The 16,745-nt window shown below is 53.7% G+C and overlaps 7 protein-coding genes across 7 annotated transcripts; 2 read left to right on the forward strand and 5 right to left on the reverse strand.

Moving 5' to 3' along the window:
• Positions 1 to 590: 590 nt before the first annotated feature.
• Positions 591 to 1,157, reverse strand: GNI_106360 (hypothetical protein; the record flags this gene model as incomplete). The annotated part of the gene is made up of 1 exon (XM_011133071.1): positions 591 to 1,157. One exon carries the CDS (start codon positions 1,155 to 1,157, stop codon positions 591 to 593), a length of 567 nt encoding a protein of 188 aa, XP_011131373.1.
• Positions 1,158 to 1,339: 182 nt separating this feature from the next.
• On the forward strand, positions 1,340 to 2,908 carry GNI_106370 (putative WD domain, G-beta repeat protein; the record flags this gene model as incomplete). Its single annotated transcript, XM_011133072.1, has 2 exons — positions 1,340 to 1,381; positions 1,457 to 2,908. 2 exons carry the CDS (start codon positions 1,340 to 1,342, stop codon positions 2,906 to 2,908), a joined length of 1,494 nt encoding a protein of 497 aa, XP_011131374.1.
• A 359-nt stretch (positions 2,909 to 3,267) lies between these two features.
• Positions 3,268 to 8,045, reverse strand: GNI_106380 (hypothetical protein; the record flags this gene model as incomplete). Its single annotated transcript, XM_011133073.1, has 4 exons — positions 3,268 to 5,526; positions 5,566 to 5,889; positions 5,931 to 6,072; positions 6,133 to 8,045. The coding sequence occupies 4 exons, from the start codon at positions 8,043 to 8,045 to the stop codon at positions 3,268 to 3,270; spliced, it is 4,638 nt and encodes a 1,545-aa protein (XP_011131375.1).
• A 39-nt stretch (positions 8,046 to 8,084) lies between these two features.
• Positions 8,085 to 8,661, reverse strand: GNI_106390 (putative 40S ribosomal protein S10; the record flags this gene model as incomplete). The annotated part of the gene is made up of 2 exons (XM_011133074.1): positions 8,085 to 8,476; positions 8,589 to 8,661. The coding sequence occupies 2 exons, from the start codon at positions 8,659 to 8,661 to the stop codon at positions 8,085 to 8,087; spliced, it is 465 nt and encodes a 154-aa protein (XP_011131376.1).
• A 50-nt stretch (positions 8,662 to 8,711) lies between these two features.
• On the reverse strand, positions 8,712 to 11,767 carry GNI_106400 (GYF domain protein; the record flags this gene model as incomplete). Its single annotated transcript, XM_011133075.1, has 2 exons — positions 8,712 to 8,861; positions 9,002 to 11,767. The coding sequence occupies 2 exons, from the start codon at positions 11,765 to 11,767 to the stop codon at positions 8,712 to 8,714; spliced, it is 2,916 nt and encodes a 971-aa protein (XP_011131377.1).
• A 1,502-nt stretch (positions 11,768 to 13,269) lies between these two features.
• On the reverse strand, positions 13,270 to 16,037 carry GNI_106410 (DNA repair helicase; the record flags this gene model as incomplete). Its single annotated transcript, XM_011133076.1, has 2 exons — positions 13,270 to 15,846; positions 15,948 to 16,037. 2 exons carry the CDS (start codon positions 16,035 to 16,037, stop codon positions 13,270 to 13,272), a joined length of 2,667 nt encoding a protein of 888 aa, XP_011131378.1.
• Positions 16,038 to 16,511: 474 nt separating this feature from the next.
• Positions 16,512 to 16,661, forward strand: GNI_106420 (hypothetical protein; the record flags this gene model as incomplete). The annotated part of the gene is made up of 1 exon (XM_011133077.1): positions 16,512 to 16,661. A coding segment is annotated over one exon (150 nt), but the record flags the coding sequence as incomplete, so codon positions are not given.
• Between the last annotated feature and the right edge of the window lie 84 nt (positions 16,662 to 16,745).

Here is a 16,745-nt window from a genome sequence, read left to right on the forward strand (position 1 = left end):
GGGCAGCCTNACAAAAAGCGTGACCACGGGACAAACCCGGTTGGGATAGTGCACGGAGGTGTGGTAGTTCTGATAGTTATGATTCGAGGGCTGAATGTTCTTTTCACCAACTAATGTTGAACTGTTTCTCGAGGACCGGTGGACGCTCCTTTCATGACTTGGCTGAATTCCGCGAGAGTCCCAAGTGTATCTGTCGCAAGTCCTCAAGGTTTACGGCTCTGTGTTCACTCAATTCCCTCTTCCAACTGCAGGTAAAAATGCCTGTCCAGGACCCCAGCCTGGCAAATGACAACGACGGCGACGGCGACCAACGGGGTGTGCCCGCTGGCACATTACATGGAACCGATATGCAGCCCTTCACGTGGGTTTGTTTTGTGATTGACCACGTTTCGCTCCAAGGCAAAACGACGTTGCGAAAGAAGCTCTGATCCCTCAATGGGCTGGCTGGGCACAACACATTTCCCAGTTCCAGTGTGTTCCCCTTTACTCATGTATCCAAACCTATCCCTTTCAGCACACACCTATCTACATTGGAAGCGCCGCTGTTGATGAAAGTTGTTTTGGTTGCATACAGTGAGTGCTCTCCACCTTCAGGAGTCAAAGGTACATTTGACTCGAGCCGAAATGGTGACAGCATCTGAGGTGCCCAGACTTGCCGGAGCTCTGCTAGTCTCGAGCGTAGATCGGAAGGTGGAAAACCCTTCGTCGTGCAGCATTTCAACACGCACGTCTCCAAGGTCCAGGCTCCGATTGAAGACTTTCGCAATGACCATGCCGCGATCGATGCAATTTTGCGTGGCTTTGGCAAGCGCGTCCTGTTTTGCAGACTCGGCGTCACCTAAATAGGGGCCCACGGACTGTATCCGTATGCTCTCAGATGAGGGAACTGATAGTATATCCTCAATCATCAGAGCCGAAACTTCCTGGGCCGTAGACACTTTCTGAGTAGCGTCCTCGCTGCGGGCAGGGTCCTGGCTACCTTTTGTAACCTTTACCACCATGCTCTGTTCGACTGTAACACCGAGCCTCTTCCTTGTGTTCCAATCCGTTTCCTCCCTAACTTGCAGACCGCCTAAGTCGTACTCCGCTCCATAGCTGTTCAGTACCGTCACCAGGTCATTCAATATCGAATTCACAGCACTCTTCGCCGCACCCATTTCTTCGTTTACAGAACCGACAGAAAGGTATACCGACATTCCGTCAGCCACTCCTGATACTTGGCCCTCCCCGATCACCACGATGTCTGGAGTATGACCCGCTAGTGTCTCGGTCGCGAGAAACACTACGATGAACAACACACAACGCCACATCCAAATCATGTTCTAAAGAATCGTTAAAAATGTACGCGCAGGCCCACCTGGCGCAGGTCCACCTGGCGCAAGTAAGTTTATTGACGCCACCACCGCCAGCTTCTGGTGGGGCAGGCCTGCCGTGCGGTTGCGGGGGGAGTTATTAGACTAGGCCGGGTCGTGCATATTTGGGGGGAAAAATGAATGAGCGTACTCCGGTGTCAGAGTCGGGGAATCCTGATGAGGGCCACCGTGACAAGGAGGAGGCGGAGTCAGAATCTGAGGTTTCAGGAGCGATGGACGAAGAAGAGGAAGATAGCGGGCGGATGTTTGAGTACAGTTGGACGTGCGAGGCCACAGACAACGCAGGCGTGTATTCGATTGACTCGCCGGCGCCGGGCTTGATCTTGGCGGGCGGTGGAGACGAGGTATTGTACGTGTTAGCTCTGTCGCAGGAAACGAATTTGGATGAGGGGGGGATGTTGCACGGCGTCATCTCCGAAGTCGCCAGCGGACTGTCCAAGGTGCACACGGACTCAGTGAACAAAATTACGCTTACGAGTGACGGCAAATACGCGGCAGCCTCAGGTCTGGACGGCAAGGTCTCAATCTACAGTCTGGAACAGCCATTGGGAATACAGCAGCCATCGGGAATACAGCCGCCGACGGAAATACAGCCGCCGACGGGAATACAGACGCCATTGGGAATACAGACACCAACGGGAATACAGACGCCAACGGGAATACAGACACCAACGAGTATACAGCCGTCGATGTCGCCGGTGAGGCTGGTGAATACGTTGGAGGGCAGTAGCGAGATAGAGGATATTTGTTTCGCACCGGGCTCGTTGGCATTGTTAGGTGCCTGTTCGGACGGGACGTGTTACGTGTGGCACGCGCTCAAGGGGTTCGTGGCGTGTTTTACGGGGCATAAAGGACGTGTGAGTTGCGCGCGCTTCGTGTCTGCCGGTGAGCGCAAGTTCCATTGCCTGACTGCGGGTGCGGACGGTTTCCTGTATGTTTGGGAGCCGACGAGTGCAGAGTGTTTGGCACGCATTAAAGTTTGCCATGTGGACCCGGAGGAACTGAACGCGCAGCACGAAGGCGAACCCGCCGCCTGCGGTGTCCTAGCTTTGGACGTGCGCGAAGAACAACGTGTCGCACTCTGTGGCTGCGTCTCAGGCCAAGTCGTCGTCGTCAACTACGACGCAGGGACGGTAGTCAAGAAACTCAAGGCCCGTTCCGCCGTGGAGACTGTGCGCTTCTCACCGCCCTCCACCCAACAGTTCTTCGGGGGTGCCATCTATCTCGCCGCCGGCGATTCCGAAGGCCATATCTACCTCGCCAACCTTTCCATGAACGACTGGAGCCACATACTCAACACCAACGGACCTCTCACGCAACTCGCTTGGACAGACCGAACAACTGATGTCAAGCTCGTTGCTGCCAGCAGTGAGGACTGTATCCGCATGGTCGAATGCCGAAGTGGTGAAGTCACCGACTCACTCTTCACCCAAAGGTCAGTCATCTGCGACCTCCGACTCTTCCCCTGGGCAGATATCACCTGCGTCGCAGCCGCCACCGAAGAAGGTCAAGTGCTCCTCTGGCAGCTCGACTAAGTGCCTGCCTGCAGCCCCTGACCCATCGCTTGCCAATTCAGCTGCATAGATGCCAGCGACATTCAGCTCTCCGTCAGGTGCACAAACGGAACCGTGGTGGGAGAGTCTTCATCATCATTTTTGATAAACTGACTCACATTATGGATGGACTAAAAGACACACTCCGATGGACTCCGCCGATGGACTCCGCCATAATACACGCCATGAAGTTGTTCACTATCTCAGAGTGGTGTCTTACTTGCATGACAGTGGTCAGTTTCTTGACGGGTCCGAAGGGAGACCAGGATATTCCCAGAACTTCGCTTAAGCCTTCGAGAGCCTGATAAGGAACTTGTGGCGACCCGCCCTGTTGGTAGTGTTTAGAGGTAGTCCTTCTGGTTGGTGTGGCTACCAGGGTTGTAGGGATGTGTGGGGATGTTTACCAGCCATTGTGGAGGGATGCGAGCGTGCTCGAGATAGGTGAGGTGTTTGAGGAAGAAGCGTTGGACGGCCATGGCGGGATTGGGAGAACAGGCGTGGACCAGTTCGCTTTCCCAAGAGAGTACGGGCAGTTCGTTTTCGATGACGGCGGTAATAAGTGAGCCAAGTCGTAGGGCGCAGCGTGCCTGTCGGAGAGCGCCGTCGTGGTTGAGCGAGAAGTCGATGTGTGAGCAGGAGTGGCAGGCGCAGCCGAGTTCTTGGGCACGTTGCATGTAGTCATTGAGACGGTTGAGTTCACCGAAAACGAGGACGGCCCCTGCCCAGAGCAGGAGACCGCGTTCAAGCAAGTTGTCGAAGACGGTGCTCAACAAACCCAGTCGTATAGCGAAGCAGCAGAGACTCAGCGCCTGTGCCGGCCCGAAATGGATGCGATCCCAACTTGCTAGAGCGAGGTAGCCGCCCGCTCGCAGAAACTGCGCTTCGGATCCCGTGAACCCACGGCAGACGGAACTGCCGGCGGAATCGCAAAGCAGGTCCAAGGTCGTGGGTTCACGGGTCGTCCTAACTGAACCAGTGACCTTGTCCGATACTCTATCACTGAGCACTACTCCAGCATGTAGAACTCCGCCTGGCCCTGCACTGAGCACGCCGCCAGGTAAGGCCGCGCCGGGAGCACAAGACATGCGTCTTTGCCGCGGTAGCGACGGTGCGCGGCGAAGTTGGTTGAAGTCGGTAAAGGACGCGCGACGTCGGGACCGGGCTGAAAAGCGCTCCTCACCACACGCGTGTTTGCAGCATTCCAGCAACATAAGTTTTGGCGATTGCTCGCGCTCACACAACTCTTGACGCGTCAGAGACCCGCTCCGGTCGCGACCAGCCGAGTCACGGGCAGCAGGAAATCGTCCTCCCGACGGCGAAAGATCACCGCCGTCTTCGCAAAATAACTTGGCGAAACACTCAGAGTCGCTTACTGAACGTCGTGAATAACGCTCCGTAAAGTACGGGTCAGCCGCAGCCAATGCACTACAGATATACGCAGCGAGCAAACTCTTTGCCACCTCACTCCTGCTCACAGCTTCTACATGCGCCGCCGACCACCAAAACGGCTCCGCCAGTACCTCAAAACAAATCAAAGCCACCACCGTCGCACGAGGCAAAGCCAGATTGCACCCCGCCGACGGGTGTCTAGACTTGGCGCTAGTCTCCACTACCGCTTCACCTCCTGCTCCAGATCCAAGTCCCGCTGCCCGTCCCGGCGAGTCCACGCATGGGAGAACTAACGAACGTAATAGCTGCCCCGTCCTGTTTGCTCCCTTTTGCAGGCCCTTGTATATCGGGTACCGCGTCTGGACGCTGCCTTCATTCGGCAGCAGGCAGCCCCCTTTCCGCGCTGAATCCCCCCCCAAGTCGGTTGAGTCCAAGTCATCCGTAAGAGTGTTGCCGCCCCAATCGTCCGCTGTGCTGTCTCCCAGATTGTTACTGCTCCCGATACTATCTCGCTTCCTCACCACCACTTCCAGGCTGTCTCGCGGTACTGCGGAGAAGTCATCGTGCTGCGGGTACACCAAGCATTGCTTTATCATCTGACAGGTGTACAAGTGACTGCTGCGCTTAATGCTTTGCAGATAAAGTAACGGCCCGTTTGTCTCCTTCGGAGGCGACAGACACACGTGCTTTAGCTCCGGGTCCGCCAACATCCGAACCAGCTCATCTGGTAAAGGACGCACGTCGTCCAGGGATGCGTTGATTGCGTCAACCCAGCTACATATAGCAATGCAGTACGCTTTAGTCTTTTCCACCGAAGACAAACACCGGCTCACCAAACCCAAGACTTCAGGCCACCTACATAACACTTGAACCAAATGATACATTACTGAAGTACCGTCCGTCAAAATTGCTTTATGTCCTGGTCCGTTTCGGGTCAAGCTGGGTCGACTACCGTTCAGACTACCCATTGACGTAGAACGAGTCCTCAGCCGGATACCTTTGACGTAGATCTCCGCATCAATTGATACCAAAGCGTTTATAAAATTTTGACAAACGCGCGCGTCATTTTGACAAACGCGCGCATCACCTAAAATCTTACGCTCTAGCAACTCAAAATGGCAGCATAACAACGCTCCGATGGACCATTGAGCACCGTTAAAGTATTTATAGATCCTATGCCAGTCAAGTCTTCTTTTAAATCTGTGATACAACTGAAAGAGCATGGTTATAGTTCAAGCAAATGGTCTTACGTCAATCAATAATACGACAGTATAGACTTCTTGATATTTACATAAGTACCTCACCATGTCCTTACCTTCAATTTTGTAGCGGTCTCGGCCAAGGGCTATAAGGGTACCACTGATAACGTGGAACCGCTTCAAACCTGTAATTTCATTTATATCTAGCATGATACATCCATTTTGGATGACGTGAAGATATTCAGCTAATTCTTCGCAATGTTCCACGTCATCACCGTCAGACAATAGTAGTTGCTTTCCAGTTCTTAGTGCTGCGGTAACCTGGTCGACGGGCGGAGGATCCAGCTGTAGATCTTTGCAGACCAGCCTTCTCAACTGAAATTAGAGGGGACATCAGAGCTTATGCTCAGGCTTACGTTGATTAAGAGCTGTTCCGACGCTGTGAGATGCTTGTATCTGGCCAACTCATGACGATTCACAAAGCACATCGCGTCAAACTCTTGGCAGATTGAGGTATCCTTGGTCAACTGATACTGAGCAATTATATTACCATTGAAGCTACAAAAAGACCGGAATGATAACTCAGCAGAACCGGGACAAATGGAGTGCTTGCCTTACTCACACATGCCACCCCAAACTGAGTCTTGCGGTCCTTGCCATAGGACAACTAGCTGTTCATGACCTCTAGGGTAGCAGTTTATAACGTTGAGAATTTGCGAATCTTCGTAGTGAAGAGAACCTCTGCTCAGTACTTGAGCGACTGTAACCGTTTGCATGTTCGTGCCCGACTTTTTCAACAGTCTCAAATGCGCACAAATCCCCGATTCGGTCACTACGAATATTTTCTCCTTCTCGCACACTATGAACCTCGCTTCAGGCCTTCGCACGTGACCGACATCCGGCTGGAAACTTGAAGCGAGGTTTTGCTCCCTCTCTTTATCTCGGAGTTTAGCGTAGCCAATTTTGGCCAAGGAATTGACATCCATGATGCGTAGACAGTCCTCCAGACACCAAAACAGCTTATCTCCCATGGCTTTGATGGAGATGATGTCTTTCGATTCGGAATAAAGTAGCTGAGGTTCTCTGGTCATTATGAAGTGTCGTCCGCTGTGCCCATTCGGGCTGATCTCGGCCGTTCCGAGGTCCGTAAACGAAGCCTTAAACACACGTGTGCTCGTAGCCAGTATGGCGGTGGGTTTCTTCGAGAAGATATCTATATCCGTCGCAAAGTTGTACCCCAGCGGAACCCTGAACACCATTAAATTCTTGATTGGAAAGGATCCTGGGTGGAGATACCACGAGAGCGAAGCCAAGTCCACCACAAGCAGCAGGAAACTATACCCATTTTCGTTCGCCGAGCACAAGCTCCCGCGTTCGAGTCCATGCCGACACGTGACTCCGTGGGCGTCATCACAACACACACTCACGCTGTCGCGTCGCTGCCCGTCTGCAGTCGTACTCCCACTGAAAGTGGAACTGTCCACGACGTGCGATGAATAACCCGGAACCGTCTGCCGACCGGGCAAAGAATTGACGGGGGCTGCACGAGCATCCGAGTCGTGACGATTGGGAACAGAGTTACTTGGAACACCAGTGGCATGACCACCAGTAATAGGATGACCATCTAGAATAGGATGACCTTCTGCAATACGTCGGCCATCTACAATAGGATGACCATCTTGAATAGTATGGCGGTCCTGAATAGTATGACCGTCTTGAATAGGATGATTAAATTTCTCGGCAAGACATATAGGAGATCCGTCCTCTGTGAGAACTCGGAAACTAACCAATTGTTCGGTATGGCTTACATACTCCAGTCGTGTGTCCTCCGGTGCGCAAAAATACCAACTCGTGTCCCACACCTTCCCTACGGCGGGCACAGCGAGAGAGTGCCCACTGGCGCACTTCACGAAACAGTGACCAGTCACCCGCTGGCTACCACCTGCTGCAGGGCTGCCACTTGTTCCACGGCTGCCACTTGCTCCACGACTACCACTTGCTCCACGACTGTCACTTGTTCCACGACTGCCACTTGTTCCACGACTGCCACTTGCTCCGTGGCTGCCTCTTGTTCCGTGGTTGCCGTGGTTGGGACCGGTCATGCCGAAATGGTGTCCAACGGTAGGGAGTCCAAGGGGGGGGATACAGGTGGTCGTGGCCGACTTAGTTCTGTTGAGCCCGCAAGAGTTGGCCAAGTCTTGGGTGGGGTACACAATTGCTACGTGCCGGTCGTAGATGCAGGCTAGGGCCACGGAGTGAGTGGCGTCTGGATTGTAGTCTTGGTTTGCGGCGAACCGTATCACCTGGGAGGGCCACCTGGTCCTGATGGGGTCCCGGGAAGAGCCGGATTCCAATGACTCCTCGTCTGCGTTCTTGTCCAAGTCTCCGTCGTCCAGGTCGGGGTCAGGGTCTGGGTCTGGTCCGCCGTAGGTGGGTACGTGGCGCGTGCCGGTGAAGCTACCGGCCGGTGTGTAGATACGAGGAGCGTTCGGAGCACTGAATTGGATGACCTCAAATGTGGCGACCGCCATTACTTTTGTTCATGTGTAAAAAACGACGTTGAATTAGCTTCAGGCAGCCTGGGACTCCACGGGACGTTCGCCACGGGGCTCACGACGGTCGAACTCACCACGGCGTTCGAAATCACCGCGAGGCTCACGGCGGTCGAATTCACCACGGCGTTCGAAGTTGCGGCGAGGGGGACGGTCACGGTCAGTGCGGGGAGCACGAACCTTAACGGCGTAAGTGGCTGGCATGGGTCCGGCAGGCAACTGCAACTCCTGACGGATATATTCGATGCCCTCCGGAGTCAACACGTAGTAGAGGTACCTCCAGTTGTACACCTCCGTCACGTAGTTCCTAGACGTCAGCGAACGCATCATCATCATGACGTGGAGGTTCTGCAACCCAGTCTCCTCATGCTGGGGGAGCTTGTAGTCCTTTTTCACCACAATTGTGCCCTCTACAGAAAGAACATTTCACCACCGCTTTGTGCCGCACAGTGTGTTCCGCACACTGTGTGGGTTATACACGCTCTTCCCGTTGCAGCCCGCTGCTCCAGTGTGTGGACCTACCCTTCATGAGGTAGTCAAGGAGCGCTTTTCGCGTCTGCTTGGAGATGAGAGAGTTGATGACGTTAGGAGGCATACCGGCGGCCGTTATAAAAGGGAGCGGAAAAAAAGAAAGACACAACGTAACTATTTCCTGCGAGACTGCCCGCGTTTGTTGGACACAGGTTGGAACGGGTTCCTCACCACGTCCCAGAACGCGTCAGAGAACTCAGAAACCCTGCTCTCGTCCATGTGCGGGAGGTTATCCGAGAGGAACGATTTAATTGAGTCGATATCCTGCAAGGATATATAAATACCAACGGACCCTCAAGTCAGACCCAGGGTCGAGACCAGTGTCTGGGTTACCAGAAAGGTCTGGTGACGAGACCGTGTGTGCGTGTATGTGCACAGGACGGGTGTGGGGGAGTGTGTGTTACAGGCATTCCGATGAGCATGGTAATGAAGTCCGGGTCGAGCTCGATTTGGTAGTGGGCACAGAGGTCCTTGATATTGCCTCGCGCGTCGTCCGAGCTGTTGGAGCGGACAGTGGCGCTGGTGGCAGAGACCTTGCGGTCCGCAGGCGCGCCGGGGACCGGGCCGGGTACGGCGGAAACGGTGCTGCTGTGGACAATGGTGGGGGTGGCCTTCGGGGGCAGTTTCTGGACGGCCTTGGCAGTCGTAACGGGCTTCGCCGGGGTGACCGGTTTCCCGACGGCTGGCGGGGCCTTCACCGGCTGAGTCTTGGTTGAGGTCGGCTTAACGGCCGCTTGGACTCGCAGCGCGGACGGAAAAGCTGCCGGCGGACTGGTCTGTGCGGCCGCGCGAGCGACACTCGCCGGAACAGCAGTCGGCGAGGTGCTGGGCTGGACCACAGTGCCTAGTCCGGGTTGGTTACTTAAGGCCTGGGCCATGCTGGTGTCTCCGCCGATGCTACCTCCTGCGCCGGAGCCGGAGAGGTTGGAGGATGTGTGTGCGGGGCTGGTGATGTGTGCGGCGACGTCAATGGAGGGTTCATCGGACCAGATGGAGGAGGAGGCTGGGACGTCGCGCGTGGGCAGTTGCCAAACGCTCTTTGGAGCAGGCGTAAGCACGTCTTCAAGTCGCTTGGACTTTTTACGACCAACCTTTTTCCGCCAGTCAGAGCCTTCCGCGGAGGCCGTAGCGGTCTGAGGCGGCAGTCGTCTGGACTCCTCGATGCTGGGCCCTGTCTCGGCGTCGTCGGGTGAAACAGCCGGCACCGGCTGTTTCCATCGCATCGGCGGCTTCGCTGCCGTGTTGTCATTGTATACTAAAGAGTCGAGCGCATTCTTCTCAGCCAACAACTTCGCCTCACGCGCTTCACGCTGTCTTTGCGCCTCGACACGCCACTGCGCCTCCAATACCTCCCGCTGCTGCTGTTCGCGGATTGCAGCCGCCACACGGTTCGTCGCCTCTTCTTCGCGCACGCGTGCTGCCTCGCGCAACTTCTTCTCCTTTGCCAACCGCACCTCTTCCTGCCGACGCTGCAACTCCATCCGCTTCAACACGTCCAACTCGTGCCTACGCAACAACTCCTCTTCCTCCTGCTTTGCGGCCTCGATGTCCTGCGTCAGCTCTCGAGTCATTCCTTCGTGAGTCGCTCCTTCGTGAGCCACTCCTTCGCGTGCCACTCCTTCGCGTGCCACTCCTTCGTCAGCCACTTCTTGTTCGCGTGTATTCGAAACAGGGGATACGTCCTGCACGCCTCGAAGAGAATCGTCCCGAAGACGGCCGTCTCGAAGAGGAACGTCTCGAAGAGGAACGTCTCGGAGAGGAACGTCTCGGAGAGGAACGTCTCGAAGAGGAACGTCTCGGAGAGGCATGTCTTGGAAGGGGTTCGGGGCTCGGTAGACGGCAGTCGCCGAGGCAGGTGACGGCGACGGCTTTGTTGTCGGCGGTTGTGGGGCCAGTGCCGTGTCAGTCATGGCGGTGGCCATTGTCACGGCGGCCGGTGAGGTTGCGGAGTCATTTGGTCGTCCAGGAATCATTTGGGGTCGGTGGTCGTCATTAATGTGCTGGATGCTGGGTGGGCTTTTAGCGGCCGCCTGAGCGTAGGCGGCTGGGTCGGCGTAGGGTTTCTCGAGAAGGTCAGTTTGGTCGAGGAAGCGGTCGGGAGGGGGCGAGAGAAAGGGCGGACTAGCGGAGCTTGGAGGGTAGACGTCAACGAGGGGAGCAAACCGTTGAGCACCGCATACTCGTATGGGTAGTGTGGGAGGGAAGAAATCTCCTCGGAACCATTCATTCATTTTGGCGCTACTAAAGGGGCCCTGGACATGATTTTGTGGGTCGAGGTATTCCCACATTATCGGCTTCTTCAGGGGGGCAGTTTTCTTCAGCAATGAAGTTTCCCAAAGAGAGAGGAGCTGCAAGATCTCTTCAGTTTGCAAAAACAGCTCGCGGAAGGTAGGCCACAAGGCAACACTTGACTCTGGCGTGAGACGCAACGCCTGGTTCGCTGGTTCAGGCAGACGCAATTTCTTATGTCGCGCAAATTCATTATACAAGTCCGCCACATGTGCCTCATACTGCTCAAAGAACTTGCGTTGCTGTACAGCGTCCACATTTTGACCAGCACCGCGTGTCATGTTTAGCTTTCCCGCACACTTGTCGGCTAACGGCAGCAATTCGTGGTATGCCACCATGTACAACGGCCGGCCGTCCGACCACCGCACGATCGACCGCCGCAAGGCGTCCACGTCTTCCTCGGCTATCAGCTCTTCGCACTCCGCACGTTCACCGCGGTCGAACGTTGTCGCCTTGTTGTCGAAGCCTGGTTTGTCGTAACTATTTGCTGCGCGCGACAATCGACTGCGACTCGCCCAGTTCTCCAGCGAAGTGAACCGGTTGTTCGTCACTGGCTGCTCCCCGCTACTCGGCCACGCGGTCCTGGAAAACGCCGTTTTCGCCGCCGCAGGTGCACCCCGCGTCATAACCCGACCTCCGGCGTTCGACGCCGACCCCGCCGACGCCGCCAATGGAGCACCGCGCACCTTACTCGCCAACTCCGACAACGTACGTTTCGGCCGCGTCGTCGCAGTTGACACTGCCTGACTCAGGCTTGCGGGAGCATTCAACACTTCCGGCTCCGCCGGCACCTCCGAGTAAACCGCCGCATGAGCCCGCAATCCTTCCGGACACTCGTATAGTCGAAACGCTGACAATAATTCCTCTCTGCTATATGTCATCTCTACGGGCAAACACATTATGACGCAGCGCACACGAACACGAACACCGAGCACATCCCCCCAAGGACAACCACGCTCCCGAGCGCATCCTCCCGCCCACTTTCCAAGCTCTCAGAAGCTCCGGAACCACGCGCGATGCACACACGGGCCACCGGACCTCCTGTGTGTCGGCCACCGGACCTCCTGTGTGTGGGCCGCCGGACCTCCTGTGTGTGGGCCGGACCTCCTTGGGCGTCAAAACTGCGTGAGACGCCGCCCCACGAAGTAAAGTACACTTACGCGAAGACTCCATTTCGCACTTTTATAATTTTAAAGACCCCATGCTTGCCGCCGGCAGAGGAAGCGAATATATACGGTTTGAGACAACTACCACCGAGACGCCACCGTGCACTTCACTTGAACCAGCTGGTACACAAACACGCCCGATCAGCTAAGAGCCCGACTCGGCTACGACCCAATCTCGGAATCAGCGGCCCATGAATTGGTGGCAGGTATGGGGACGTGCGTCTCAGCTACATGAACCGCATCCTCTATCTGGCACTTGAGGCACGTGACTCAAGCTGCACTATTGTTGCACGCACACGGACTTCGCACGCGGACCATAGCCGCGCACACACTTATAGTGTGTTTCCCTGATTGTCCCCTGATTATCCCGCAGTTGTTGTCCCCGAAATGATCGCTCACGTGCACTCCCCGACATCCGCCAGTAGATTCCAACTACCCCTTTTGGTGCGACGTGCTATTACGAACGTGCTGGCTTTGGTACCACATTGTTATTCCGGTCCGTATTGGTCTTTCCTTAGGGGCTGACGCCGGTACGTGTAATTCCCGGTTGTGCCAACGGCTTTCGAAGAAGGCTGGCAAAAAGAGGAGTGAGTATTTGGCGCATTGCGAAAAGACCAGGCTTCGTATCGGCCTCTTCTGGCTCCGGCTCAAAAGCAAGGTCCGCAGACTTCAAAGCCGATGTAAGACATGCAAACAGGAGAACTTTGTCCGACAACCCACAGCCTCCGTCGTGCCGACGCCACGCTGGAACGGAACCCAAACAGCACCGACTACACCCGATACGGGCCCGGGTCATGACCAGACAAGAGCCAATAAAATTTAGATAGTTAGCTAGGGAAACGATATACGCCGTATCCCACGACACCATATTTCATAACACTACTTGAGCCAAGAAGACCCAACCAGTGATCCCCCAATCAATGAGCCAACAACGAACGAAAACCGACTCGGACGCCACGATTAGTCAGGTCTTTCTCGCGGACCCCAAGTCAGACTGGTTCCCCTTGCACGGCAAACCTCTCATGGGTTCACCGGACCGTCTACTGCCGTTTTCCTGTTGGATATTGACCCTCAGTTCCCCATCATGACCTGATGACTTGACCCACGGTCCGAACCCCCAACGATTCGTCCCCTACACACTCCGACCTCGAACGCGGCAGCTATAAAACGACTTGCAGCAAGAAAGGATTGTACAGAGCCTAGAGCTTGCACAGAGCCTAGAGCTTGGTGGTGGCTGGTTTGATGTCCTGTGGTTGGTCCTTGACAACGGCCTCTTGTTCTGTTTCATTCTTGACGTCCTGTTTCTGCTTGATTCGGGTGGTCAGCTTGTGTAGTTTCTGTAGGGCGTCAAAATCGAGTCGTGACCGCATGGAGATTTGGTAAGGCTGCGACATTTCGATCAAAAAGTCGCGGGCTACCTGGACAGCGACATCGACGCTAAGGGCTGTGTGGTGAGGGTCCAGACATTCTAGCACCCACTCTGGCAATTTCTTCCGTTTATCGGCGCGTCCATATCGGTAGTCTGCAAGGACCATGAGTCCATAATCGGTCTTGGATCTGATGACGCGTCCTATACATTGGGCCGCTTGTCTCATGGCGTCAAATGATAAGAATTCGGATTCTGGTACCTTATAGGTTTCCTTCATGAACTCAAGTCGTGCTTTAAGCACCTTGCTTAAGGTGTACTGGAAGGGTACCCCGAAGAGCATCACACATCGACCATAATGACGATCAAAATCAATTCCTTCCGCTACCTTACCTCTTGCCACTGAAAAGAAAATAGCTCCTCGACCGTTATCACAACACTTCCTATATGAATCAAGCGCAAGTGTGGTTGTCACAATATCCTTGGTCTCCATTAGTAATAGCTTATATCTCATCAACTCATTAATCACCCCTGTCTTATACCACTTAGAAATGATCAACTCCATATATTGGTAAGACGTGAAGAAACATACAATACCATCAGGCACCGTCCTTGCAAATTCCGTTAATAACCGACCATAGTTGCGAACCACTGCGGCATCCTCACGTAATTCATATGCACTCGATAAAGGAATTTGATCTGGTCCTTTACCCACAACCATCGGACAAATACACTTCCGATCCAACGACATAGGAAATGACTGAGTTACCACCGGCTGAAAACCTAATAATCGAGGATACAAATATAATGGTGATATCGTACCCGACGTTAATACCACTGACTGAAATTTCTCCAACACCGGCTTCATTGCCAACGAACTATCCACACAACATAACTGAGTAATCGGGTCATATATTCCAGGAGCCTCCGGATAAGGATCCGTAATTAGTACAAATCCTTTCCAATAAGTAGACACGAGTGTACAAAAATCAGCTATCTTAGTCAAAGGCATATACTCACGGATATCAGTGACCTGCAAGCTAATAAATAAATTCTTCAACCGCTCATAAAAGTGCTGTAACGTATCACTACTAATCGTTGTCTTCTCCTCCAACTTCTTCAAAAAACTCAACGGACCTTCCGTAACCACCTTAAATTGCCGAATATAGTCGTCCAAATAGACTATTATCACATGCATGTTCATCAGAAATAATTCCGCCTTACGTATATTACCCGGCACCAACGCATTTACCAGCATCTGCTGCTCATTCGGCAACAAAGGACTGGCCATATGCTCTTGCAACATCGATTCGTACTCGTTGTTTCTGACCACCGACTGGGTCAAATCTGTTGCTCGCCCACCATTGCCTGTGACCTGTGATCCCGTAATCTGCGATCCCGAGTCAGTCCCTCTAATCATCTGCTCCAACTCCGTGCGGAGCGACTGCTGGTCATGCACTTTCTTTTCCGCTATTAGCTTCTGAAGCCTTCTGACATTGACTCTGGCCTTCTCTACATCTAGCACACTTAAGTTGATGGATAAAGCTTCTATGCACACGTTGTCGATATTATGTGCCTCATCGAAAACAATAACCCAGGGATCCGCAGCCCTAGAGGTTTCCCCTGCGTCCTTCTTAGCGAAGCGATTTGCCAAAACCTGCCCCTTCCCAGACATCAGACCGCTCGATCCAAACGCCACTTGAGACACTCGTGGGTCGAGCACATACTGATAGTTCAAAATTAACACCGAGGCTGCCTGAGCCATCCTTCTCGACGCAAAGTAGCTGCAGAATCTTGTATTCACTCGACCGGGACTCTCCTCCTCATCATCCATTCTTATGACGTCGTACTTTGCACGGAGCCTTCTCAGATTCGTTGTTTCTTCATCCAATATCGGATTCTTTCCTGTGGACCCGAAGTTCTTCAAGTCCTCGATTGTATATACATCCACCGGCATCGACTCAACATTCCACTCACTGTCTAACGCCTCATACCAGGGACACAGCCGGCAGTCATTGACATTTTGAAACATTTCTTCCAGATCTCCAGCGTTCTCGCCGTGAGAATTTCGTACCCAGGGCGCAGTTAGCTGCCGGCACGACTCATCGATTTTGTCACGATCACCTTCTCGCGAAATAATCGGGTGAACACATAAATTTCGCCTGGCCGACAAGGCGCAAGCCAAAACATTCGCCCGCTCCGCTCGTCTGTCTTCTCTCTGTAACAAGTCATTTAACCGGTACCGGAGGACTCCTCGAAGCTCTATCAATGCTTTCTCCATTTCTGCAACTGTACGTGTACAGAAAAAGAACTTCTCCACTTCTGGGTGCTCTAATTGATAACTAGATATTAGGGACATTAACGCCACTGTCTTCCCCGTTCCAGTCGGCATCTCCAACACTCCATGACCGTGTGCATCTAAGGTTGCCTAGCACGTAACTGTGTTCCATTCCTATTTGTTTTGTGCGCGCACACGCGTGTGCACACATATTTTCGCTGCGTTTCAAAACAGGTGAATCCGGTATTTACCTTCAATTGTCGCATATACGCATACTGTTCAGGGTAGACGTGGTCATAGGGGAAGAATACTTCAAGATCGTCGATGAAAAATTGAACCATCCTATTTTTCCCGGTTAAAAATGGACAGGGAAATGAACCCTGTAAGGCTTTGATGGGTTGCAGTTCACAACATGTTCTCTGTGCACGGTACCACAGGTTTTTACGATGATGTTCTGTTAGATGATGGAGAGTTATGGGGGGTACCAGCCCTATCAAGCGAAAGCCAGGTTGCAGTGTCATGCTTGCGGCAAATTACTGGAGTACGATGCCGGAGCGCAGTATGTGCAGTGTTTCTCTTGCAGCACGATGAATGCAGTTCAGCAGAAGAATCAAGTAGGCGGGAGAGTGCTGTCTATGTTATGTTCGATGTGCTCCACAACCAATCTCGCCCCCTACGGAATCAACTATGTCCGTTGTGGCCAATGCCACACTATATCCCAAGTGTCCCACGCTTATAGACAAGAGCTCATGTCCGCGGCCCAGCCTCCTCCGCCTTCACAATGAACAACTTTTTAAGTCTTTTTATTCTCCTTGATGCGCGAAGGGGGTGGACGGACGCCCAGCAACTTCGATTTCTCCAAGATCATCAAGAACGTCACCAAGATAGTCAAAGAAAAGACAGAAGATATGTACACATCCATCATTCCCGCCCCTCTTCCTCGATTCAGTCATTTCCTCGATTCAGTCACCATCTTTTAATTCCGCCTGATTACTACCACACTACTGCACTCCCCCCCCCCCCCCCCCCCCCCCCCCCCCCCCCCCCCC

Source organism: Gregarina niphandrodes, assembly GCF_000223845.1.
Source record: "Gregarina niphandrodes unplaced genomic scaffold scaffold00023, whole genome shotgun sequence".
NCBI classification, from domain to species: domain Eukaryota; phylum Apicomplexa; class Conoidasida; order Eugregarinorida; family Gregarinidae; genus Gregarina; species Gregarina niphandrodes.